This window comes from Podarcis vaucheri, assembly GCF_965113315.1.
Source record: "Podarcis vaucheri genome assembly, chromosome: 16".
Lineage (NCBI taxonomy): Eukaryota > Metazoa > Chordata > Lepidosauria > Squamata > Lacertidae > Podarcis > Podarcis vaucheri.
This window is the reverse complement of record NC_138754.1, coordinates 12,335,781-12,361,639: the sequence shown is the minus strand read 5'-3', so window position 1 is coordinate 12,361,639 and position 25,859 is coordinate 12,335,781. Positions and strand designations below refer to the sequence as shown.

At 47.1% G+C, this 25,859-nt stretch overlaps 1 protein-coding gene and 1 long non-coding RNA gene across 3 annotated transcripts; both read left to right on the top strand.

Annotated features, from left to right (window-relative positions):
- Positions 1-1,047: 1,047 nt before the first annotated feature.
- On the top strand, positions 1,048-2,912 carry LOC309520702. 2 transcript variants are annotated; one of them, XR_014214311.1, is made up of 3 exons: positions 1,048-1,379; positions 2,108-2,171; positions 2,781-2,912. It is a non-coding gene; the product is annotated as an uncharacterized lncRNA (long non-coding RNA). The 2 variants fall into 2 exon arrangements; XR_014214312.1 differs by having other exon boundaries at positions 1,056-1,370.
- Positions 2,913-2,921: 9 nt separating this feature from the next.
- CATSPERZ (catsper channel auxiliary subunit zeta) lies at positions 2,922-24,724 on the top strand. Its single transcript, XM_082202495.1, has 15 exons — positions 2,922-3,289; positions 6,844-6,883; positions 6,998-7,059; positions 8,817-8,865; positions 10,479-10,528; positions 11,427-11,466; positions 13,628-13,668; positions 14,924-14,963; positions 15,712-15,755; positions 16,805-16,850; positions 18,869-18,926; positions 20,406-20,491; positions 21,095-21,148; positions 23,173-23,239; positions 24,531-24,724. The coding sequence occupies exons 1-15, from the start codon at positions 3,117-3,119 to the stop codon at positions 24,629-24,631; spliced, it is 951 nt and encodes a 316-aa protein (XP_082058621.1). The 5' UTR covers positions 2,922-3,116; the 3' UTR covers positions 24,632-24,724.
- Positions 24,725-25,859: the final 1,135 nt, after the last annotated feature.

Sequence of the window (25,859 nt, the reverse complement as noted above, 5' to 3'; positions counted from 1 at the left end):
TGGATGTGCTGTAGTTCAGTGGGAGAGCATCTGCTTTACAGGCCAGAGGATCCCAGGTTCAGTCCCCAGCATTTCCAAGTAGGGCTAGAACAGACTCCCTGTTTGAAACTCAACAGAGCTGCTGCCAGTCAGTGTATGCAATATTCAGTTAGATGAACCCAGTGGTCTAAGGCAGCTACCTTTTCTCCTGTGGATCAGGACTTTAGGCTGGGGACAATCCCAGACCCACCAAGTGTCCCTGTTTTCCAGAGACAGTCCAGGATTTACAAAAGCCGTCCCAGTTTCTGATTTGATCCAGGAATGTCCCGCTTTTCCTTAGGATGTCTGTATTTTCATTGGACAAATGTTGGAGGGTATGGAGTTATGCGACCCCCGAGCCAAGGAGATAAATAACTATATAACCTTTAGAAGGCATCTGAAGGCAGCCCTGTTTAAACGTTTAATGTTTTATTATGCTTTTATATATGTTGGAAGCTGCTCAGAGTGGCTGGGGTGACCCAGTCATATGGGTGGGGTTTATTATTATTATTATTATTATTAAATATCTTATTTTATTTTAAAAACAGGACCCCTATTTTCATCGGAGAAATGTTGGAGGGTATGCAATCTCAGCCCTGCTAGGGGTGGGTGTGCAATGAAATATTGGCATGTTTAAGGGGGGTGTTCAATATAGGAGAGGGTGAGTCAGATCTGATGAACAGCATATATTTAAATTGCTACTACAACACCTTAACAATCCGGGGAATTGTCCTTTGTTAAAGTGGTGTAATAGTGCTGAAAATGTATAGTGTGAATGTGACCTTTGTGTCAACAGGGAATTGAGCAGGAAGAGAAGGGTCTTCTTATGTGCTATAGATTTTTTAGGGCTGATTTCCTGAAACCTTTGCAGGCGCTATAGGAAGTCCTGGTGGGCACCAACGCCTGCTCCAAGTCCTGAAATGTCTCTGCGTCTCTGGGTACGCGCTATTCCATTAAAGAACATTCAAAGCACATTCCCTCCCTCCCAAAAGAATCCTTGGCACTCTATTTTGTTAAAAGGTTGCCATGAATTGTGTGGAGTAAAGGACAGAATTATTTGAGAGAAATTATGTGCTTCACATGTGCTTTAAAGGCACAGGTTGCACGCACAACCTGTGTTTGGGTGCTATGAGAGGAACAAGAGCCCTGTATAATTTAAAATAGAAACCAGCAACTGCAAAGGAGGGAAGGAAGACGACTGGAACCCGGGAAGGATCTGTTGTTCTCTGTTGCCATGGCGCTGAATGGCTCTCTTGTGTGGCGTTCGCCATATTGTAAAGGACCTGTTCTTTTTCTTGTTGGAGAAGAAGAGGCAGTCTTTTCAAGTCCTATTCTACCCCACAGGGGTGGAGGTGAGAGAGGCGAAGACGCTTTCCCAGGAATAAGAATATTTAAGCTTGAAAGGGCCCAGAGTGTCTAAAGAGCTTTAAAAAAAACTACCCAAACACCTTTTGTACTTAGGCTGAGGGAAACTGAGCTACGAAACTCCTTGCCGCAAGGAAAATGCCACAGCAAAGAATTTAATAATCTCCAAAGATATGTTTAGTGTCAGTTAAAAAAAAAAGTGAGTAAACTGCCTGCAGATTCTGCCAAACTCTGCCTCCATCTGTCGCCATTTTGTGACTGGCTTTGGCCCACAACGTCATTTTGTGATTGGTCCTGGGCCTCATAAATCTGAAATGTGAAAACCCCCTCTCTGTTGGGTTTATGAAGACTTTGTCCACTCCTCCCTTTTGGGTGGATTTACTCAAAAGGAATTGCCCATAAGCAACCCAATCCTGTCCATGTTGCATGTGGGGTCTCTCAGGAGGAATAGCCAATTGGTTATTATGCCACACTCCCAAAGGCAGCCATTTTGTGTTATGCTACATAGAGAGAGCAGCCATTTTGGGACTGGTACCCACGGCACTTTCTCAGAATGTGCACTGGCCCAAAAAGGTGGCTGGGCAAACCATGTCAAATTGAGGGGACGACAGAAGCAAAATGTTTGGTAGAAAGGGAATGAAGGCCTATGGCAGAACCCACTGGAAATGAGCATGGGTCATAACGGAAGGTCCTCATCTCTCTCTTTTTCTCCCCCCCCCCAAAGAGGCTTCCTAATGGATAGAAGCAGCAGGAAAGTGAAGAATCCTACTACAGGCACAACAGAGCAGGTAATTGGAACTGGTGGGGTTAGGCATTGATTCCTTTTTTTTTGTCTTCCCCTTAAAAAGAACTTGATTTGAGCATTGTATTCAGGTTATTCCTAAGCTTCTTGAAGAAAAATCTTCTATTGAAAATAGGCCATATTTCAAAAAGTAAAATTCCCGGCACCCCCAAAGTTCTGAAATTATTGAGCTTTTTTTAATTTTTTAACCAAAGTTGTTTAGGTGTTGTTGTTTTTTTGTAAACTACCAAAAACAAAGAGAGAGGACACATTTTTCAACTTAAACTTCAACTCTCTCTTTCTTTCTTTCTTTCTTTCTTTCTTTCCCCCCCAGGGGGAAGGTGGCAGTGGCATAGCCTCCCCCAAAAAAACAAAAAAATCAACAAGATCCCCCAGCATCCCCCCCCCCCGCTTTGGAAGGGTGGGACTGAGGAGGTAAGTTCCTATGGACCTGCAAAAAAACCCCAAAACAAAAAAAGATTCAAAAATTGGAGAAGTGCAAATTCTGAAGGATGGCTGTGTTTCAGTTTGTGTATTGTTTCAAAAAGTGCACATTAGGAAGGTTTGCCTTGAAATGTGAACTGAAATGAATTTCACCTCTTAACTGACATTACAGGCTGGTACAGAGAAGCTAACAGAAGAGGAGAAGGCCCTCAGGAAAGAAATGGATAATGTACTGCAGGGCGAATTGGCGAAGCTCTTAGCTGAGAAGCAGGAGGAGGCAGAAAGGGGGAGTCCATCATTTCAAGATGAAGTACAGAAGTCCAAGGAAAGGAAGGGAGGCCTAGCATTGCAGAATGAAGCAGAGAAAGCTCAGATAAAGTCCAAGGCTGATACGGAGAGTGAATCACCTCAGCGTGAAGTAGGAAAAGCCTCGGGAAAGAGAAGGTCCAAGGCGGAAAGTGAGCCTTCCTCATCATGGGATGAAGCAGGGAAAGGCAGGGTGAGGGAGATGTCCATGCAGGGAATGGAAGAAGAGATTACCCAGGAGGAAACTGAGGAAACTGAGACCCAGGAAAGCAGGGACAGTGAATCATCGCAGGCTGAAGCAGAGGAATCCTCAGAGAAGGTCAGATGGAAACCAGGCTCTTTACCAAGCAAAGAGGAGATGAAGAAGGAGGAGGGGTAAGAGAACCCTCCCCCAAAAGCACCAGCTTGCCTCAACCTGTCCCACATGTAGAGATTAGCATCACCGCATAGTGCATGCACACACACACACCTGCCCCCTGCCTCAGTGCTGGGAGTCTCAGATATTTTCTGCCTCCTACACTGAAAAAATTTATTTTGGAATAAATTTCAAAATAATAATGGCCTACTCCCAAATGAGAATGGAAGCAAAGCAACAACGGGCTTAGCACTAGCAAACAGGCAAGTTCCCGGAGTAAAGATTGCGACCATTTCACCCCACCCCACCCCCAGTGCTACAGTTGCCACACTTCCCGGGGCTCACTCATGGTTGCATCTGAGGCCAGTTGGGATCATCGTTTTTCTCCCCCAAACTAACAAACCACAAGTGAGATGCCATAGAACAAACCTTGGTCCCAGCTTGTGATTTGTCTGGCGCAAGACAAACCACAGGCTTGGATACAACACTTAGCCAAACCATGAAGTAGGGCATGTCCACACTTCTGCTTATCCCTTGCCTAGAAAGCCCAAGTGGACTCTCTAGGCACAGGTCCGAGTGGCTTTGCCTTTGCTCTTCCACTTTCCCTTGTTTAGTGCTAGACTGAAACAAACAGGAAACCCCATTGCCGATTGTTCCGATTCAGAGCTAGAGATCAGGTTTCCCTGGGGGGAAGTCAGAGGGCAAATGGAGGTGTATGTAAGCTTTGGCCTTGGGTAGCCTGTGCAGCAGGCAGCAGGACCAGGAGAGGAATGTACCAACTAACTAAAGTCTATTGACTTGAAGGCGTCTACTTGGTGGGAGACAACTCTGTACTTTCTGATTTAATATATCGATTTATGGTTTGTATGCGGAGAGTGCCTTTCCTTCAAGTAACTCCAAGCTCCAAGCAATTGTGGGTGGGTGGAGAAAGCAAGCCAATAACTTGGGGCACTTTTCCTTGTGACCACATGCTGCCCTGCATTGTCACCAGCAAACACTGGATGTACCCCAATTTCCTGGAAAGGTATGTGCCATTGCATATGACTGGTGCTAAGTGTTTTGCAATACACAGTTGATCCCCCACTCCCTTCCTGACTCTAACAGTGTTTTATACTGAGTCAGACCATTGGTCTGTTTAGTCCAGGGGTCTGCAACCCGCGGCTCCGGAGCCACATGTGGCTCTTTTACACCTTTGCCGCGGCTCCGGGGCGGATACTAGCGAGGGGAGGAGGCGCATTGTGCGCCCCGACACTCCCCACTGTGGCGGGCGCTGTACTGGCTGTGACGTCGCATGGGGGCGGTGCGTGCGTTAGTCACGCACCGTCCCGACGTCACCTTCCCGCCCGCTGTCAGATCGCGGCTCCGGAGATATATTTGTTTTAAATGTCGCAATGGTTTTGCGGCTCCCAGTTTTTCCCCCTTTCGGAAACGGGTCCAAGTGGCTCTTTTTGTCTTAAAGATTGCAGACCCCTGGTCTAGTCTATACTGACTCCCAGTTTTTTCCCCCTTCGGAAACGGGTCCAAGTGGCTCTTTTTGTCTTAAATATTGCAGACCCCTGGTCTAGTCTATACTGACTCCCAGTTTTTTCCCCCTTCGGAAACGGGTCCAAGTGGCTCTTTTTGTCTTAAAGATTGCAGACCCCTGGTCTAGTCTATACTGACTGGCAGGGGCTATCAAAGGTCTTAGGCTTTCCCAGTGTGGTAAGAATTCACTTCTATACCACCTTGTTCATTACCCAGGTGAGGTAAGGTAAAGGTAAAGGGGCTCCTGACCATTAGGCCCAGTCGTGGCCCACTCTGGGGTTGCGGCGCTCATCTCGCTTTATTGGCCGAGGGAGCCGGCATACAGCTTCCGGGTCATGTGGCCAGCATGACTAAGCCGCTTCTGGCGAACCAGAGCAGCGCACGGAAATGCTGTTTACCTTCCCGCTGGAGCGGTACCTATGTATCTACTTGCACTTTGACGTGCTTTCGAACTGCTAGGTTGGCAGGAGCAGGGACCGAGCAATGGGATCTCACCCCGTCCCGGGGATTCGAACCGCCAGCCTTCTGATCGGCAAGCCCTAGGCTCTGTGGTTTAACCCACAGCGCCACCCGCTTGTCTTCCTAGGGGAGGTACCACCTTTTAAATAAACCAGGGGACCAAGGGAACTAATTCAAGTCCATCATCCACGAGGGACCCAGTGTTTATTTCTATTGCCATAGGACAGAGCCAGTTAAAAAGGTCTGTCCCAAGGCACATCAGAACAAAACCTTATATAGTAGTTCAAACACAGCAAGCAAAGAATCATAAAACATCTAAACATTCTCAAACCTATGTCAGGAAGGGCTACAGGTCATGAAAAGCAAAACACATATGGCTCCATTCCATCAGCTTCACCCCCTAATTACCTTGTGATGACCAGAAATGCCTAGGTCATTTGACCATTTTAGGTTTGGGACGTCACACGTTACCCTGGCAACCTAGCTCATGATCCGTCTCTATTGACGTTCCTCCTCCTATCTTTCAGGAAACTTCAAGGATTTTTGATTAACACGTGGTAGACTTAGAATAACATCCTGGGGGACCTTGTGTTTGTGCCACTCTCAGGGCTCACAGGGCTAGATAAGATTTCTTGCTTATGACCGAAAGAGCATAGGGCTGTGAAATGCAGGCCTACAAAACCGTCGCACAGAAAGCAAACCTTTTCTTTCATGCATTCTAACTAAAAGCAAAATACTGCAACATTATTAAAATAAAAAATGCACACCTTGAATTCCTAATTCTTATATTACCAGTACAGTGGTACCTTGGTTGTCAAGTTTAATCTGCTCCAGGAGTCCCTTCGACTCCTGGAATCATTTGAAAACCAAGGAGCTTCCTGCACTCAATCAGAAGCCGAGTCAGACATTTGGCTTCCAAAAAATGTTCGCAAACCAGAACATTCCTGGGTTTGCAGTGTTCGGGAGCCAATTTGTTTGGGAGCCAAGCCGTTCGACAAATACTGCATTACCTGGAGGTGGCAACACCGAATGGCTGGGGAACCCCTGCCAGATGGATGGGTTGTTGTTGTTGTTGTTGTTGTTGTTGTTGTTATTAAACCTGGGATCCTTTGCATGCAAAACAGGTGCTCTTGCTGCTGATCTGCGGCACTGCCCTTCAAATGCAGTTCTTAAGTTCTAGGAAGCTACCTGTTACTGTGTCAGACCACTGGGTTCATCTAGCTCAGTATTGTCTTGAGCAGGCATGGCCAAACTTGGCCCTCCAGATGTTTTGGGACTACAATTCCCATCATCCCTGACCACTGGTCCTGTTAGCTAGGGATGATGGGAGTTGTAGTCCCAAAACAGCTGGAGGGCCAAGTTTGGCCATGCCTGGTCTAGAGTGACTGACGGTGGCTCTCCAGAGTTTCAGGCAGCAAGCCTTTCCCAACCTTACCTGGAGATTCATTAGGGAGTGAAACTGGGACCTTTTGCATACAAAGTGGGTGACTTTCCACTGGCCTCCTTCCGCACACAACCTGAGTACTTTCTATTACCTGAACTCTGCTTCTTTTCTCTCTCCCCCCCCCCCACTTTTTTGCTGCACTTTCAGACCATCTAGTGCTGGAAGCTTGTGGGCTAAACACAAAGAGGTAAGAAAGCTGGGCAAGAAGTGGAGTTCCCCATCACCTCTGGTTCTCATAAGAGGCTGGGTTGAGAGTGCACATTGGGTGTGCTTTTAAAACTTTTTAAACTTCAATTTACAGAAAATAAGAGAGATCGGAGAGAAACCGCTGGAGGAAATTGGACCACCTGGTTACTTTGCTAAGTAAGACCCCCCCACACACACACACCAAGCCCTGTGCAATGACTAACTCACCTGATTGACATAGGAGAGAATACTTCAAGAGCTTTTCTAGTTTCCAGGTGGGGTGCATTCACATCCCAGCAAATCCAGGTTGTGCAATTGGAAGCTCTTGTGTGACAAATCTTGTTCCCCCAAAGACGGGACTTATTAAAATAAGAGAAGTGCACTGGCATGTGTGAAATAACAGTTGCTTTGAGGCAATGTCTAACCTTTGCACAAACAAATGGGAAAAAATGCTCATTAAATAGACAGCATTGTCTAATCTCCGGGCAAACAATCTAGGATAAATGCCCAATAAACAGGCTGTCTGGAAGCTCCCAGAGTGTAGGAACATAGACATGTAGGAAACTGTATTCTACTGAGTCAGATAATTGCTCCATCTAGGCAGTGGCATAGCGTGGGTTGCCAGCACCTGGAGCAAGGCAAGTACTGCACGCTCTAAAAAGCAACAGTGGCAGTGGCTTCAGACACTCAACAGCCCCAGAGGCAGCTCCTGGGTTTGCCACATGCCTCCATCCAGGGGCCATCCAAGGCCAAGCTTCTGAAAGCTCAGAGGAGGGCCCGAGCCTCACCCTTCGCCTTGCCCAGGAAACCCAAGAGTTCTCCGGACAAGGGGAAGGGCTACTACTCCCTCTGATTTGGAATTAAAAACTCCCTCCAGCAGCGTTTGCAGGAAGGTGGCCATTGGGTGCTCAGTCATGGATCCTGCCCATTGGGGACTGGTAGGGTGGAATACAGGGAGCCCAGCAGGTGGCAGCGCCAGGGCCAATGGCAGGTGGAGCCAACTAATTCTAGTTTTGTCTCCATCCTCATCCTCCCTGCTAAATTTCACAAGGGCAACTGAAGCTAAGGAAGAGGAGGCTGGTGGCACTGCCACCTAGAGTGGTTGTAAGTGAGGAGGCAGGCCGGTGGGGCCTGGCTGTGGGTAGACTGAGGTTGGTGGGGCAATGCCCCATTTGCCCTAATGGACTGTCCTCCACTACCCCTGCTTCTGACCATGGAGACACAAACATGCCCAAATTAAAATTCCATGTGGTCATCACTCAACAAGCAGTTCCCTTCCTGCATCCATCGGGCAGGGTCAGAGCAAACTAATCCTGGCCCACAGTCTCGCCCTCTCTCCAGTTAGCATCCATGTTTCCTGAAACAGCCTTAAAAGCCAAACCATTAGCAGTGCCAGGGGAAGCAGATCAGTTTCCACAGCTACAGGCTTTTAGCCAGTCAGCACTAATACAATTTTGGGGATAACTCCCCTGCCACCAGGGATTATCATATCAGGAACCTACCACTTATGGAGTTCATCAATGCTTTTTACACAAACACACACACACACAATTCCAAGGTAGTTGAAACAATCTCAAGATGGGTTGGGCTGAATGATTCAGGACAGACAAAATAAAGCACTTCTTCCCACAGTGCATAGTTATATAGAATTCTCTCCCCTGACAGGCAGCGGTGGCCACCAATTTGGATGGGTTTAAAAGGGGATTAGGCAAATTCATGGAGAGTAAGGCTATCAAGGGTTACCAGCCACAATGGCTATGTTCTGCCTCCAGAGCCAGGCAGCTTGCGGTGGCTACCTCAGGCAGCAGAAGCCCCCAGGCGGCAGCCTCACCAGGCACCCTGCCCCTAACAGTGATGGCCCAACCTGACTAGTCCCCACTTTTCCCCAAGCAACAAGATGGGACTTTAACCTGAGCCGTCTCTTTTTCTTCAAGGTTAACTCAGAGAATCATGCGGGATCTTCCTACTTTCCAGAAGAAATTGGTAGGTCTGTGCATTCAAATCTTGATTTGTTCCATCACTGTTGAATGTTAAGCTAAAGCAGCTTTAAATGTCAGGGAGTGATGCCAGGGGCTGACCTTGAGGCTCTGCCAATCTCCCTAAGACACAAGTGGGGAACTCCTTTTTCAGTGTTCCCTTCTAAGCAATTTTTGTGGGGCTACATGCCACAGGTGAGCATGGCTAGAGGCCAGTGGGTGGAGCAAAGAAAGCTCCTTTGTACAGTAGGCTAGTCTCTACCTACACACTCACACACCCCTCTTCTGTCCTCCCTCCAGGCAAGCAGGAGGTATTAGTTCAAGGAGACATCCTATCTAGGCAAAAACTCTCCAACGTTGTCCAAACCTCGATCATAATCTGAGGGTTTACTTTCTACCCCCACCATCCCTAAGCTTCCTGGATGCTTTCAGAACCTCAGGGTGCTGCTTCTTAAAAAAACAAAACAAAATACCTGGTGAGCATCTGTCTCTGTTGAGATCAAAAGCTCCTCTCTCATTTATAGGCTCAGTATTATTTATTTACATATATATATATATATATATATATTTGCTTTATATATATATATCACCTTTATCTTCCAAGGCTCTCAAGGTGGTGTACATGGTTCTCCTCCTCCCCATTTCATCCTCACAACAACTTTGTGAGCTAGGTTAGACTAAAAGATGGTGAGTGGCCCCCAAGGTTACCCAGTTAGCTTCATGGCAGAGTGGGGATTCGAACCCTGCTCTTCCATGTCCTATGCCAACACTCTAACCATTATGCCACACTGGCTCTCAGTAACTAACTGCTCTGTTTAATGGCAGGGTTCCTGTTATCCTGTTTCTTTCATAGGTTCAAAGAACCTCCCTTCCTAATACTTCTCCCCCTCCATGGAGGGGAATGCTGCTCTACATAATCCCCCATCCCTTTGCATTTAACCTCTTGGTCTGCATTTAAACATTTTATTCTGGGACGTTTGACTGTGCATCAGTGAACTGTGCTTCTGGATGGTAGTGACCCCACCATTTCCCCTTCATATGTTGTCCCCCCCCCCCAGCAATCCATGAACAGCAAATGAGAAATAAACCAAGGTAGTGGGGAGAGGCATGTTGAGGCAAACCATAGTTTATTGTCATGTGCAGACAAGGCCCAATGTGCTCTGAGTTTCTGGGGTGTGGAGAGCAAAGGTCATAGTGGAGCTCAATACTGGACTTATAAGGGACAAGCTGTAGTGGGATGGGCAGGTTTGAGAAGAGGACCACTCATATGGCTCTGTGCTGCATCTACTGGTGTTGAGAGAGCAGACAGGGTGTAGTGAGGGGTTGTCAGAGAACTCAAATGAAAAGAGAAATGGGGGTGGGGAGGATCGCCAATGTTTGCTTACTTGTTTCATATCCAGGATGGAAATCAAAACAGATAATACAATTGGTATTCACTGTCATAGTTTTCAGTTCACCACCACCAATATGCATTGGGAAAGGTGTGGAATAATGTAATTCATTACTTGAAATTTTGCCATAGCAGAGAGTGAGCCAAATTGTGTGGGTTTTGTCACTGAGGGGTGGGGTGGAGCTAACTCTTGATAGAGTGTCCCTTCTAATCTATAAATGTTATTGCAGAAAGCTTCAGATGTGCCAGAAAAGTATAAGAGAAAGAATATGCATCCAAGGTATGAAACAGGGATAATCATGGGCTGGTACAACCACTTTCAAATCTGGTGGGGCGGGAGGGGTGCCAAAAGCATTAGGGGAGAACAAAGCCTCCCTGTGGTATCTCCCAATCAGCATGAAAGGGGAGCTTCCTTAGTTACTGGGAAGCAGCCTTATCACTTTTTGTGCTGATTGGCGCCAATCAGAGTGAAAGGAGAGTCAGCCACTGAGGATTGGCTCCACTGGAGAAGGTGCCGTGGGAAGGACACTGGGGAAGAATCATTCTATATAGGCTCCAAATCTAAGCATTTAGGAAGACTGAAATCCCAAGGTGCTTTAGTTTCCAGAGAATGGTGTGCAAGTTCTGTTACGTACCATGAACGGGAAACACAACTTAAGTCAACTTAATTCACTCCAAAAGAAGATACTGGAGCACAACCATTGCCTGTATGTGTGCCCAGAAAATAGTAGAACTAGCTTAAAGACAACACATGAATCATTGCACTATATCCCTATTTGTTCTCTCTGGGACACGAGCCTTGGCAGTGTGTATGGAGGTCCTGGACTACCCAGACAACAAGACGTCTCTCTTGGCCACACTGATATTTTCCAAAGTAAAGCAAATCAATACATTTGGCACCATCTTGGCTGCAGGAGTTGCTGGAAGGAGGCATCCAAACCCCTATGGAACTCCACTCTCCATCTAGGAGAAGGACCCCTATGTGTTATTATTGTATGATTATAAGATTGCTGTATAATCTTAGAAGATTGTATCATTTTAGAAGGGGACGTGACTGTGACTATCATGTAGGGGCCCTGAACTTTTGAAATTGCTACAACTCTACTGGCCACAATAGAGATGGAAGCTCTTGGGCAACAGGACAGATTTTTGACCTGCACTTACTTTCTTTCTTAAAGGTTAGCTAAACTGCTCAGCTCCGAGCTGCCCACCACCCAGGTAGGCATCTCAATTTATCTTTGTTCTGCACTCTCATCCATGAACCATGGGATCCCTTGACATGCTGTAGAGCAAAGGAGGTCCTGCCCCACCAACTTCTCAGCCAGTCCCCACCTGTCTGCCTCCCTCCCTCCTTAGAACCTGACCATGGGAGATGGCTCCATCAGTCAGCTTCTTCCTTCCTAGTCTCAGCGTTGCCCCTTGTATAACCCATCAGGGAGGAGGAAGATGGGGTCAAAGCTAGAATTAGTTAGCTCAGTCAGTGCCTGCCATTGGCTCTGGTGTTATCTACTGATGCGTTGTGCCCTGCCAGTCACAATATGCACCAGACACCTCTGCCTTTTCATTTAAAAATCAAGAAGGCAAGCCAGGTGAAGGACCAACAACAACAACAACAACAACAACAACATTATTACTTGCCATTGACCATCAGTTTCCAAGGCAAGTTAAAACAATTTAAAATCCAGAATTAAAAACTCTGAAAACAAATAACAGTCAATGTGGTTAATCCGAAGCTTTTCGTTTTGTTATTTTTCTCGTTATGTACCTTTTCATATATTTTTTGTACCCCCATTTCATGAAACTGCAATATAAATCAGGTTTCTTTTGGTATTCTTACTGGATATGATCCCTGAAGATTGTGGGGTTTTTTACATTTGCCCAGTGATTGTTCTTTGTTTTTCTTTGCCTTCTTCCCCATCCTTATTATGATACAATTTCTGACTTGGTTATGAAAATTATTGTTATTATGCCATTGATTTTATGTTTAGGATTTTTAAAAACTCAGTAAAAATATACTGCACACACAATAATGACAGTTGCAGGAGTAGGGGGGTCCTGAAAACACAGGTGTCAAAAGCAAGAGCTAAATACCGGTAGGTTTATCTTCACCACTCGGCTGCCATTTGCTCTGGTCTAGCAAGGGTATTCCTTATGGACACATGGTGACTTAGTGGCACAGTGGGGTTGCAAGCTGGAGGTTGCAAAAGATACAGTATAGAAAGATTTGGGAGACAGGAAGTGGGTGGGGGATGCATGTGTGTGTGTGTGATTTAGAATTCGTATCCTGCTCCTTCCGTGCTGCATAGGACTTTCAGACCCTCAAGCGATCTCATCATACACCAGGAAAACCATGAAACAAAAAATCTGCAGAAGGAAAGCAGCATTAAAAAAATAAAAATAAAATAAAATCAGAAGCCAATATTATCCAAAGTTAACTGCAGATAAATCAGTTCCTAAAAAGCATTCCCTCCCCCCCCCCCCCATAAAAAGCATGTCCAAAAAAGATTATCCCTAAATGTGCTTTGGAAAGTAATGTACTATATCTCATGGAGCTGAGAGTTCCACAGCCTAGGTGCCCCTGAAGAGAGAGTATATATATCTGCATTTCCCTGCCTTCCACATTTTCAGGAGCAGAGGCTCAGAGAGCAAGGCCACCCTAATTACCAGACAATGTGTGGACAGGCTCATGGGAAGGCAGATAGTCCTTCAAGGATTCAGATCCCAAACAGTTGAAGGCTTTAGTGAACATTCACAGAGTTGGGTACTGGCCTCAGCTGATCATGCTCTGCTGACCTCCTATCTGGACTACTGTAATGCACTCTGTGCAGGGCTGCCCTTGGAGACTATATGAAGGCTGCAGCTAGTGTAGGGTGCAGCTGTTAGATAGGCAAGTGGGGCAGCTCCGTGGGACCATTTTGTCACCAGCCCCGAAAATTATGCATTCACTGCTAGTGAACTATGGGGCCCAATTAAAACTATTAGTACTAGCAAAAGAGAGTGCCTTTCCCAATATCATCCACCTTGAGCCCTATGACCAGAAGGGATACCCTGGTGGTGCTGCCTCACTGCTGAGTGCTGCCCAGCGGGCATTGGCCCACGATAGGGCCTTTTCAGTGATGGTTCCCCATTTGTGGATGCCCTCCCCTCTCTTTAGTAACTTTTGGGAGGAATTATAAAACATTCCAGGTTGCCCAGGCATTTGAAAGTTTCTGTTCCTGGCAACCTTGAAAGTATTACCTGTGAGCGTGTGTGATTGTTTGTAGACTCTTTGGGAGGAAGTGCAAGATATAAATTTAATTTGATGATGATGATGATGATGCAGGGAGCAGTTTCTGGGGTGGAGCATAGTGTGCCTTCTAATGTATCCCTGTTATTGCAGCAAATGAAAATGAAGCATCAGCTGTCCCTGAAAGACTCAAGGTACAAAAGCAGAAATGCTCTGGAACACTGTGGGTACTTTCAAATCCATGGCAATGTGCAGAAATGTTGGCAAGAACCAAGGGCAGGGGTAGGGAGCTTGTGGCCCTTCCATATGTGTTCAGTATAAGCAGAGTCACCCCACCCATGAGGTGGACTGAAGAAACCCATCTCAGGTGGTGGAAGTAAAAGAGGTGGTGTTCTGCCTGCCCCATCACTTCTGCCACCAAGAAGGAAGCGTTCTGCTACATGGTGCTGCTGATCATCTTCCAAAACCATGGTGAGAAGCCAAACGACAATGCTTTGAGGAGCGCCCAGGCCCCTGCCAAGTTCAGCAAGTGCTGGGGCATTCCTGAGTGCCATGTTGCCAATCAGTTCCCTGTCGCAGAACAGGGGTGGAGAAGCCAAGCGGCAATATTTTGAGGAAGCGCCCCATCTCCCAGTGAGTTTGGTGCACAGTGGCAGTGGAATTGCTGGGGGGCAGAAGGGAAGGACAGTGGCATAGCGTGGATTGCCAGAGCCCGGAGCCCTTCTGCAAATGGCCTTTGCAACATAATTCAGTTAAAAGGTAACTTAGTATCCAGGTCAAAATAAAAAAATTCCTTCCAGTAGCACCTTAAAGACCAACTAAGTTAGTTCTTGGTATGAGCTTTCGTGCATGCACACGAAAGCTCATACCAAGAACTAACTTAGTTGGTCTTTAAGGTGCTACTGGAAGGAATTTTTTTATTTTGACTATGGCAGACCAACACGGCTACCTATCTGTAATTAGTATCCAGGTGTGCCTATTTACAGTGGTTATTTTCAATTAGCCCTATTTCTCGGTGAATCCACCAATTTCTTAGTGAAATTACACTTTTACCAGTAAAACTTGCACTGAACTAGTACAGAGAGCAATAAAGCAGCCATGTCTGACCCCTAGTCAGCCTCAAGACTCCTCCAGTCACAAAGCAGCACGTTATTCACGAGACTCCCCTTTGTGAAACTGCTATAACAAGTATTGATAACTCTCCAAGCAGACTTGTCAAAAGAGCAGATATCTATACATTTATCTGTGAAAATGGATGCTGGAGTCAAGGTTTTCACAATTTCAAAAGAATGGCCAGGAAAAGGCAATCAGTGAACATTATGAGGTATCTTGACAGACAGGAGACAAGCCATCCTCTCAAATTTCTGTTGTAGACCACCTCTTTCCCAGTGTGCTTTCTCTTGGAAAATAGGATGTTTCTCTGAACAGGACCTTCTCTCTGTTTTAAAGGTTAACTCAGATCCTGAGCCAGGATTTATCTGACGATGAGGTAGGCCGCTTATTCTTGTTTAGCTTTCATCCCTGAATGGTGGGTTGCCCAGCATATTTGGATTGCTGGCCGGGGTGGGGGGTGGGGGTGGGGGGAGGCACTTTGAAGGTCAATAGTTGTAATTTTCCAAGGTGCTTACCTGGACCCTCCATCTCTTTAAGATGTGTTGGGTGGCAGACAGGGAGAAAGTGTGTAAGGGAATATGCCTGGATAGCTTAGTTGGTTAGAGTGTGGTTGCAGGTTCGATCCCCGTCTGGGACAGCTGCGTATTTCTGCATTGTAGGGGGTTGGACTTGATGATCCTCAGGGTTCCTTCCAACTCTTTGATTCCATGGAATCAGGTCTTTGCTTCTTCCTTTTTGCCCAAATTATCCATTGGTTGGGATAGAGATGAGTGATGCAGTTGGCTAACATTAGACTCTGTGCTTTTATGGTCTTATGAGCCCCATGTTGGCTAAACTGTGGCCCTCCAGATATCATTGGACACTCAATTCCCATCAGCTCCTGCCAGCCTGGCCAGTTGTCAGGGAAGATGGGAGTTGTAGTCCAGCAAAACTTGGAGGGCACCAGGTTCGTCACCTCTGCTTTATATTGTGCGTGTATTGCTTCATTCACTTCAAAATACGATAAGCCAGCCCTTTGGAGGGGAGACCCCTCCTGCTCTCAAAGTCTTGCCTTGATTAAATTCCTTTTTTTTTTTTTTTTTTTTGCTGGAGAGTCACCCTCTAATTTATAAATGTCACTGCAGGAAGAGAAGGATGAGTCAAAGAAAACGGACCTCCATTCTTCAAGGTATGAATCCAAGTGAGGGTGACCTTGGAACGCTGCGCCTACTTCCAAATTTGTGGCAGAGGTGCGCCAGCCAGTGTTGCCAAAAAGCACAGGGCGCAGGGAGGGCGAACTCCTCAAGTGTCAAGGACTGGCTGGATGAGGAAGAGTGGTGGGAGCTGTCTGCCTTAGAACCCCCCCCCACTGGGGAGGACACAGAAGATAGCAACTTAGATTGCTGGCCGGGGTGGGGGGGGCACTTTGAAGGTCAATAGTTGTAATTTTCCAAAGTGCTTACCTGGACCCTCCATCTCTTTAAGATGTGTTGGGTGGTGGGACACTGGGGAGCAATCTGGGGAAGGGACGAGCTGGGAGGTGCTAGAAGCAGGTGGTTTGAGCAATTGTGGGGGGTGTAGAGGCTGAGAGTCGTAGTATGAGCGCAGACTCAGACAGAGAGGAGTCCTGAGATACACAAATTTAATGAATAAATAATAATGAAAGATAATTCCCTTTGTAGGCACAACAAAATAATATCCTTTACACTGAGTTGGAGACCACAAGTATTTATTGTGTCCCTTGCCCCTGGGCAGAAAATATTTATTGCCCCTAGAGATGAGAGAGCTGTGTACAAACTCACCTCTCACAATATGGTGGCCTTTCTGGAAGGAGTAAGAGCCACTCCAGGGGTGGCATGGAGCTGGTACCTCTTGAAGAGAGGATCAGGGAAGCTCTTCTGTCCTCCTCATATCTATCTCTCCCCAGTCACAATGCAACGCCTCCTCAAATTTGCCACCCCAAACAACTACCCCATTGGCCCACGCTGTTGGTCCATCTAGTGCAATATTGCCTACAATTGCCTCTCCAGGGTTTCAGGTGGGGGTTTCTTCCAGTCCTACCTGGAGATGCTGGAGAATGAACTTGGGATCTTCTGCATGCTGAGCAAGTGCTCTAGCACCACAACATTGACCAAAGGTGGCTTTGCCTCCCCTCTCCCCATAATCTATGAACCTTCTCCTACAGCCTGTCAACTCTAACCCTGGATCTATCTTTCTCCTCCTCATCATTTCCTGCAGTAGCAAGACAGTGCCCTTTGAGACCTCTCCTGAGGGAAAAAGGAAGGTAGGGAGTGCAGAGAACTGTAAGCTTTTGGTATTCAGGAGGACTGTCCACCTGCTGCTTGGACCCAGCCTCCAGAGAGTGTGACACTAGGCATTTCCTGTGGCCACCAAGCCCATGAAAATCGTGCTGGTAGGATGGTTATGTGTGGCCCTTCTTGGCAAGCCTGGTGTAGCATGTAAACAGAAGAAAAGACTGGATCAGACCAAAGGCACATCTAGACTGGCATCCTTGAGGGCTTTTGCTGGCCTTGAATGGGTCCTCGTATGGCAGGAACATAGGAAACTGTCTTCTACCAAGTCGAAATACTGGTTCGCCTAGCTCTGGGTTTCCCAAACTTTGGTCTCCAGCTGGACTACGATTCCCATCATCCCTGACCACTGGTCCTGCTAGCTAGGGGTGATGGGAGCTGTAATCCAAAAACAGCTGGAGCCCCAAGTTTGGGGACCCCTGCTACAGGGCCGTCTTAAGCATATCCGGCGCCGTGGTTCAAAGATCCCTCTGCCCCCCCCCCTTCCCAGAGTTGTCGACCTTTCCCCAAGCCTCTGCAGGGATCGCTCTCCTCCTGCGGAGGCTTGGGAAGGAAGCTGCACGCCTGCCAAGCATATGGTTGACAGGGCATAGCTAGGGGGCATGCAGGGAAAGGGGAGGCCTCCTGCAAAGCCGCACAGCTCCCCCACTCGCTGGAGTGCCCCTGAGAAGCCAGCACCCTGGTGCAACGCGCCAGTAAGCCCAATAGGAAAGACTGCTCTGCCCTGCTATAGACCAAGCCAGTTGCATAGGAGGTGAAGGACAGGGATCAATAGTGATCCCTCTGCAGATATTTGAGCATGCTAACTTTTAATGCAAGCCATTAAAATCCACTGCTGCCTCTTCCTAACTTGAGGAGGTGGCAGTGAACACAGCAGACACGGGTTGAGGCAATTGCAACATATAATTCAATACAGTATACTGAACCATTTTCAAAGCCCTTTAGAGACAGCTGATGGGGACAGATGATCATCAGCACATGATGCCAGTGCTCAAAAGCTTGCCACATGGAAGCTTGGGACCTGCCTCGCTCTTCAAAGGAAAGAGACAGGGGGCAGGTAGTTTGTTGGCTCAACATCTATCTCAGCTCACAATTCACCTGCTGTCATGGGCGTTGTCAGGATTTACGGTATGTTGCCAGGGTGGGCCACCTGTCATCATCTTCTGTCTGCCTAGCAGATTTAGAATGAAATGTCTCAGTGATAGTTGTTTTAAATTACCGGTACTTTCTTTTGGCCCCAAGTGCTCAGGAAAATGTCAAAATCTTTCTACAATTTCTACTTTTAGTTAAGTCTTTTTTTATTTATTTACTTGATGGGGAGCCAGTTGCCCCTCTGGCTATGCCCGTGCCTGCTGTACCTTTAACCCCTGCCTTGCCTATGTATCGTTCAAATTTCTGTGTTAAATAATTTGGCAGAAGCAGAAACATGAGTCAGAGTACTTCATCTAGAAGTGAGGGTAGGACAGTGGCCTTATTAGGCCAGCCACCCCTCACCCCGCAATGTGGGGCTAATCAAACTGACCTGTCTTCTATGATTCTTGGAAATATCACGCTGGAGGTAAGACCTGTGAAGTGTTTTGAACATTATGAGTGAACTAGTGCAAATGCTAAATGTTGTTGTAGCTGTCTTTTTGATGTTGGTCTGCCTTGACCTGGATTAGGGTAGCCATATTTCAAAAACTGAAAATTCAGACACAGAAGTTGTCGAGCTATTGCTGTTGTTGAGCTATTGGGTTGTTGCAAAATCTCCAGAAAACTTGACATTTTCCAGCTATTTTTAAGGATATTCGCCAAAAAAACAAGACTTCCAACATGGATTGCCATATGCCCATGTTTTCCTGGACATTTTATCAATTTTTGAAAATTCTGCTTGAATGCTATGTTCAGGGAAACCTGGATGTATGGCAGCCCTACCTATATAGTGATTTTTAGTTAACAGATTTCTTTACCTCCTCTTCTTGTCCTAAACTCTTAAACTCCTGCCCAACAGGCTGAAGGAGCTGCAAAGGATGGCACACAGAAGGATGACTCCTTGTTTTCAACTGTAGGTGAGGTTGTATCACCGGAGTGGGAGAAGGACCAGGGGCGGAGGAAGGGGGTGCGGTAGAGGCAGGCTGTCCCGGGTGTCAGCACTGAGGGGGGTGACAAAATGCTGGGCGACACTCACTGCGGGGCCTGCAGTGTGCCCGAGCCATGCGTCTCTCCTGGGAATGACATGGTGGCTTGGGCACCTGCAGACTCCGCTCTGCCCCAAATGGTCCACCCACCGCCTCCCCCTCAGCTGTAGAGTGGCTGAGTGGGAGGAGGCAGGCAGACTCCTTGGAGGCCCCACAGAGCGTCCTGCCCCAGCTTGCCCTGCCCCACGGGCAGCTGGCCCTGCCCCTGGCACAAGGCACATGTGCCACCCCAGGTGCCCGATCTGCTTGCTCTGCCGCTGAGAAGGGCCCCTAGATAAGTGAATGGGCCTGTCCCTGCCCCTCCCAGACTTCTCCTGAAAATCTACCAGTGCTTTAGGGCACATTGATCCTGGACTTGAAACAATAGATGAACCCAAATTCACCCATCCTTCTGCATTCTGAATTTTGACAAATCCCCGTCAAATAATGCGTTCAATTATTTAATTTTATTTATTTAAGGTATTTATATCCTGCCTTTCTCCCAAGTTGGGATTCAGCATCTTAACACTTTATACAAATTAATGAAAACAAACGATTTAAAAACATTAGTTGAAATACAACAAAGCACATTTAGAACCAGCAAATAAAAGATAGATTGCCCTGGCAGCAATATTATTATTATTATTATTATTATTCTTCTTCTTCTTCTTCTTCTTCTTCTTCTTCTTCTTCTTCTTCTTCTTCTTCTTCCCCATCAATTATTATATTTATACCCCACTATGGGCAGCTTACAGCAACCTAGTGATTAGCATTGTCTGCATCTTAGTTTTCAAAAGCTTGTCTGAACAGGTAGGTCTTAGCCTGCTGGTGAAAGATAACAAGGAGAGAATCAGTCTAGCTGCTCTTGGGCAGAAATCCCACAATCTGGGAGCAGCCACAGAAAAGGCTCCCTATCTTGTCACCAGCAACCATGCCCCTGATTTTGATGGAATTGAGAAAAATGCATATCTAGGGTCATGTGTGCATTTATATGCCACTTTTCTTCCGAGGAGCACAAAGTGGCATAAATGGTTATTTTCCTCCCCATTTCATTATCATAGCAATCCTGTGAAGTAGATTAGGCTGAGAGACTGTGGCTGGCCCCAAGATCACCCAGTGAGTTTCATGGCTGAGTATGTCCTATTATGGAAATTTGGAGTTTGTGTGGGAATTGTGTATATTAGGAGACATCCACACTAAAAACACTGGTGAATTTTCAGGATGAAAAACAAAAAAACTAGTTGTTGAACTGATGAGGAGAATGTGGCAAACTCAGCTTAAGACTGGAATAATGAGAAACCAAAATGGACATGTTTGCCCGTCCTTACCCTATGTTCAGCTTCTTATGCCTTGTTTCCTCACTTCACACAGGAAGCTCTGTTTGGAACATGGGGCAAAAAATAAGCCACTGGAAGATGGCCCACCAACATGGCTATCACGTGGGCCAGCTTACTCAGGTGTGTGTAGATGCAGCTAAGACAATGGAGCAATGGGTTCCTCTAGAGGGAAGGGAAAAAAGATGGACTGTGCTCTTAAACAGACAACCCTTGTTAACAGAGGCCGCTCACTGGTGGCAGATTCGATATTTAACGCCATTGGGGAAGGCCACAGTTGGGTTTTCTTCCTCAGGCGGCAAAATCTGTCATCCAGATTCAAGGTGGGGAGGAGGGATGGGGGAGAAATTTGATTTCATTTAAATACAAATCTATCCAATTTGCTGTTTCTGAGAACAATATACAAACTGAAGCACGGATCTCCTTCAAAGCTTGCGCTTACCTGAATTTTTGCAGTGCAATTCTCCAACCAGTGTTTGCAAAAAATGCTTCTATTAGGGGAACAGAGAGAACTGAAATGGAGAAATCCTTCCATCGCTAGGTGGGGGAAGGAGAATGGTTGCTCTCTGGATTTGATGTAGCTGAGATATTTGTGAGTGTGCTGGGATTGACAAAGAGAACCTATATCTAATGTAGGGATTGGAATCTCTGGGTACTGATGCATGGCTTTGAAAAGGGGGAAAGCTGCCAATCCGTAACTGACTGGTCCTTTTCCTTTCATCCTAGGATAAAATTTACAAGCAAAGGCTAGTGAAACATGAGCGGGACACCAAAATATCTGTAAGCCTCTTTCAACAATTCGACCTTTCAGTTGTATTGCAAGCAGTGGCGTAGCGTGGGGGGTGCCAGGGGTGCCGGCCGCACCGGGCGCAACATCGGGGGGGGGCGCGCTCGCTGCCTCCGGAGTCGCCGAAGAGCCTCGGGCGCAGGCTGTAGCGGAGTCGCATGTCTCGCGGAACCGACGAGCTGTGCGCGCGTCCGGGCTGAAGGCACCCGGCAGGCAGCGGCTCTCAGCGCTCGCCGCGGAGGACGTGCCAGGCAGCCCCTCCTCACAGCCCCGCCTCCGCCGGTGCATCTGCAGCTGCTGGGCCGTTGCATTTTCCTCGCCTCTCTGCCCCCCTCCTCCTCCGGGCAAGCGGCGTCGTTTCGGCGGCAGCGCCAGCGACAACTCGCAGGTTAGGGGTTAGGGGGGGCGCAAATTACTTGCCTTGCCCCGGGTTAGGGGGCGCAAATTACTTGCGTTGCCCCGGGTGCTGACAACTCACGCTACGCCGCTGATTGCAAGGAACACCGTGACCTGTGATATCACCACTTCACTTTTGAGTGGTGTTATTTATTAATGAGAAGTATAGGCCTCAAAACACTTTGAATGTTTCCCTTAGAGCAGAGCTGGGGAACCTCAGGCCCAGGGCCAAAAGTGGCCCTCCAGGCCTTTCTATCAAGCCCTCAGCATTCTCCACAGTCTGTGTTGCACTCTGTTAAGAGTACTGTCGCCTGTCTGAAACAATGCCTTCTTGCTTGCCTGGACGGTAAACAGAGAGGTGTGTATGGGTTTTTGGGAACCTCTGGCTTTTTGTTTAAGGGGGATGTAAACAACGGGTGGCGCTGTGGGTTAAACCACAGAGCCTAGGACTTGCCGATCAGAAGGTTGGCGGTTCTAATCCCCGCGACAGGGTGAGCTCCCATTGCTCGGTCCCTGCTCCTGCCAACCTAGCAGTTCGAAAACACGTCAAAGTGCAAGTAGATAAATAGGTACCGCTCCGGTGGGAAGGTAAAGAACGTTTCTGTGCGCTGCTCTGGTTCGCCAGAAGTCATGCTGGCCACATGACCCAGAAGCTGTACGCCGGCTCCCTCGGCCAATAAAGCGAAATGAGCGCCACAACCCCAGAGTCGGTCACAACCGGACCTAATGGTCATGGGTCCCTTTACCTTTAAACAACAACAAAGAAGTTTGCTGTACACAAATAAATGTTGCATCCAGTGCCCCACCCAGATTTTGCCTCCTGCTGCATCCACTTCTGCATTTCACTAGCCTACTGTGTACAAAGGTAAAAGTTACATATGCCATTGGCCCCACCCACCAGTACCATGTGGCCCCTGTAAGGTGTTGCACACATGGTAATGTGGATCTTGGGTTGAAAAGGCTTCCCTGCCTCTTCCCTGGAGGCTGACCCACAGGTACCTTTGCTCTGTGCTTTCTAGGCACAGCTCCATGTTTTCCAGATCTGCATCCAAGTGGCCTTTTTTTGTCCCAGCACTTTGTCTGGGAAAACCTGCACGTTACTGCTGAATCAGAGCATATGGCAATCTGCTTCAAATTTGACTGCCGTTTGCTCTGTTCCAGCAGCAAAATGTGGATTTTCCCCGAGGGAAGCACCAGGACCAACCCCCCCGCAACCCCCCAACCCCTGGCATTCAGACATGGAAAGCCCAGACCTGTGCCTAGAAACACAACACCGAAGGAAGTCTGGATGAGCCCTCTGTTTAATGTTCCTTTTGGACTTGTATTTTTTTTTTTACAATTATAAGTCGCTTCAAGACCCTTTACAAAGCTGGAGATGAATAAATGTAATATTCAGTGATGATACATAATCATTTAATTACCATAATTATAAAACCATTGTTATTATTAAAATGTTCAAAATGTTCAGATTTTTTTTTAAATCACAAGGGGTGGGGGGAAATGGTTGAATTTAAAAAGTAAGCAGAATATCACCTTGAAGTGATGGTAGCGGTGGTCGAGGGGTTCTGTGTGTACTTTAAACGTATCTCCCTAATCACTTGCTCACTTCCCCGTTCCACAGATGCCCATGCCACTGCAGGAAGTGATGGAGGAAGAAGTGTTTGACATCTTAGTGGAAACCCTGTTTGGTGAGGAGAAGGCTTGTGTACTGCAAGTCTAGCCTGCTTTTGTGATCACAAGGACACATATCCCTCTTGAATCAAGCCTCCACTTATACATTGTCCCCCTGCCCCAAAGTGGGAGGACTTCTGTAAAATGTGTTCATACTAATATACAGTGGTACCTCGGGTTAAGTACTTAATTCATCCCGGAGGTCCGTACTTAACCTGAAACTGTTCTTAACCTGAAGCACCACTTTAGCTAATGGGGCCTCCCGCTGCCGCCGCGCCACCGGAGCACGATTTCTGTTCTCATCCTGAAGCATAGTTCTTAACCTGAAGCACTATTTCTGGGTTAGCGGAGTCTGTAACCTGAAGCGTATGTAACCTGAAGCGTATGCAACCTGAGGTACCACTGTATACATATAGATACAAAATTCAGAAATGATCATTGTAATTTACACCTCATCTGCACCCTACGTTTGAAGCAGCAGCATGCCACGTTAATCAGTCAAGGCTCCCCCCAAAGAATCCTGGGAACTTCAGTTTGTTGAGGTTGCTAAGAGTTGTTAGGAGACCTCAATTCTGCTCAGATAGCTGGAATGCCTAGGGTTCCTTGGGAAAGGGGATTTGCTCTCAGAATTGTAGCTGTATGAGGGGAATTATAGATGTTAGATTACATGGGGACAAGATGGAGCCCTGCAGGACACCAGAGGAAAGCATTCATGGCATCAAGCACTGGCCCTGCCTCCCATAATAGCTTTCTGGAAACAACCCTGGAAGTAGGAGCAGAACCACCGATTGGCCACTGTGAGAATAGGATGTGGGACTAGAATTTAGGGTTGCCATATTTTGAAGATAAAGAATAGGACACTATTATACTATGGCGGCTATTCAAAGCAAATGAATGCAATTTGTCTCGAATTTTGCCCCTGAAAAAGAGGACGTGTCCTGGGAAAAAGAGGACGCATGGTGGGCCACTGACCTGATTCGGCAGCAAGGCTCTTTTTATATTCTCATGGTCATGGAGGGTGAGGTTCCTACAGAGGTGCGGGCTTCTCATATGTTGCTTAACACCAGCTGCTGGGAATCGTTACAGGTGAGCAGAGTTTCTGCTGCCCTCAGGTCCAAATTGCAGGCTTCTCGCAATGCTAGAATGGATGAGCCTTTGGCCTGATCAAGCAGGCTGATCTCAGGAGAGGCAGGGCAAGGTCCCAGAGACTCAGGTCACTTATGCACCCTGCCATATTGTGATGGTAGAAACTGCGGAAATGTGTGGCATGTAAAAGTAACCTCTTTCCCCTCTACCACCCCTCCTCAGACTACCACAAAAAATTAGGGTCAGAGCACCCTCTCACCATCCAGATGGAGCAGCAGGTGGAACAGCTTCACCTCCAGTTGCAGGGAAGAAGAGTTCTTTGAGTGAAGATGCTGTGCAAACGACACCCCTCCTACCCTTTGCCCACCAGTACCTTGAAACCACCTTGAGAACAAGTAAATGTGTATGTGTTTTCATCCCGCCCCATCCTGTGGTTTTTCCCCGCCGCCCTGTGGGCTGGGGCAGCAAAGGAGGGCACAGGACCAGCGTGTGTGCTGCGAGTCTGTGAGAGTGCAGCATTAGATTCAATTTGCATATTTTATGTCCATGTTTTTTCACATAAGCCTTCACAGAGCTGCTTACAGTAACTTAATGAATGCAGATATTATTTGGAAACTGATCACAATCATTAAGCAATGATTTGGTACAGGCAAGCTAACTATGATTACTACAAAAAAACAACAACAAACGAGCAGAGGCAGTTAAAAATAAATAAGGAGGGGAAGAGAATATGGAATTGGGTGCAGAATTCAGCTGTTGTTGTCCGGCTGTGTATACACCACAGATTTCAAGCAGTTCAGGACAAGACTACAGTGCTGTTTCCCACAATAATTTTAATTCATTAGCCCAACAAGATTAATTATTGCTGCTTTGGACAAATTGGACCCTTAAAAAACTGAAAAACCCAACACTTTGACGCTTTCGGGCCTATGTATGGATAGTGTTCTATTTATCATCAATCCTTCTATTTCCAATGTTCCGGCAGGGAATGGCGCTTAGGTAGCCAAAACAGCTCCACCCCCACATAAGGGAAGGGAGCAGGAGCAACAGGCTTGGGGGGACCCCAAAATTTCTCAGAGTACAAACAATCTAAAGGGACAGAAAACCTGAAAGTGTGGGGGCAGGGAACACTCTCCCAAACAGCTCAGCAAGGACTAAGTGTGCTTAGTAGCTATGGAAAGCCAACTGACCACTGAGGGTGTGGGCAGATAATGGGGGCAGAAAAGTTATTTAGGGCAAGAAAAACTCCATTTCCAAAAACTCCTTCCCTGTTTCTATAATCCTCCTTAGGCTGAGTTTTTGCAAAAACTGAGGTTGGGGGGAAACGTTGGGCTCTCTGAGCGTGCAACCTTCTCAGTTCAGTACTGCCACCTGTGGTCTTGTGCAGTTCTGCTGGATCAATTCAAGGCAGATCTAGTGCAGGTGTGCTGATGGGAAGCCCACAAGCAAGATGGCAGCTCTCCCCACTTCAGGTTCCTGGCAATGGGGATTCAGAGGCATCCAGCTTCCAAACGTAGAAGGAGAACATAGCCATCGTGGTCTGTATCCACT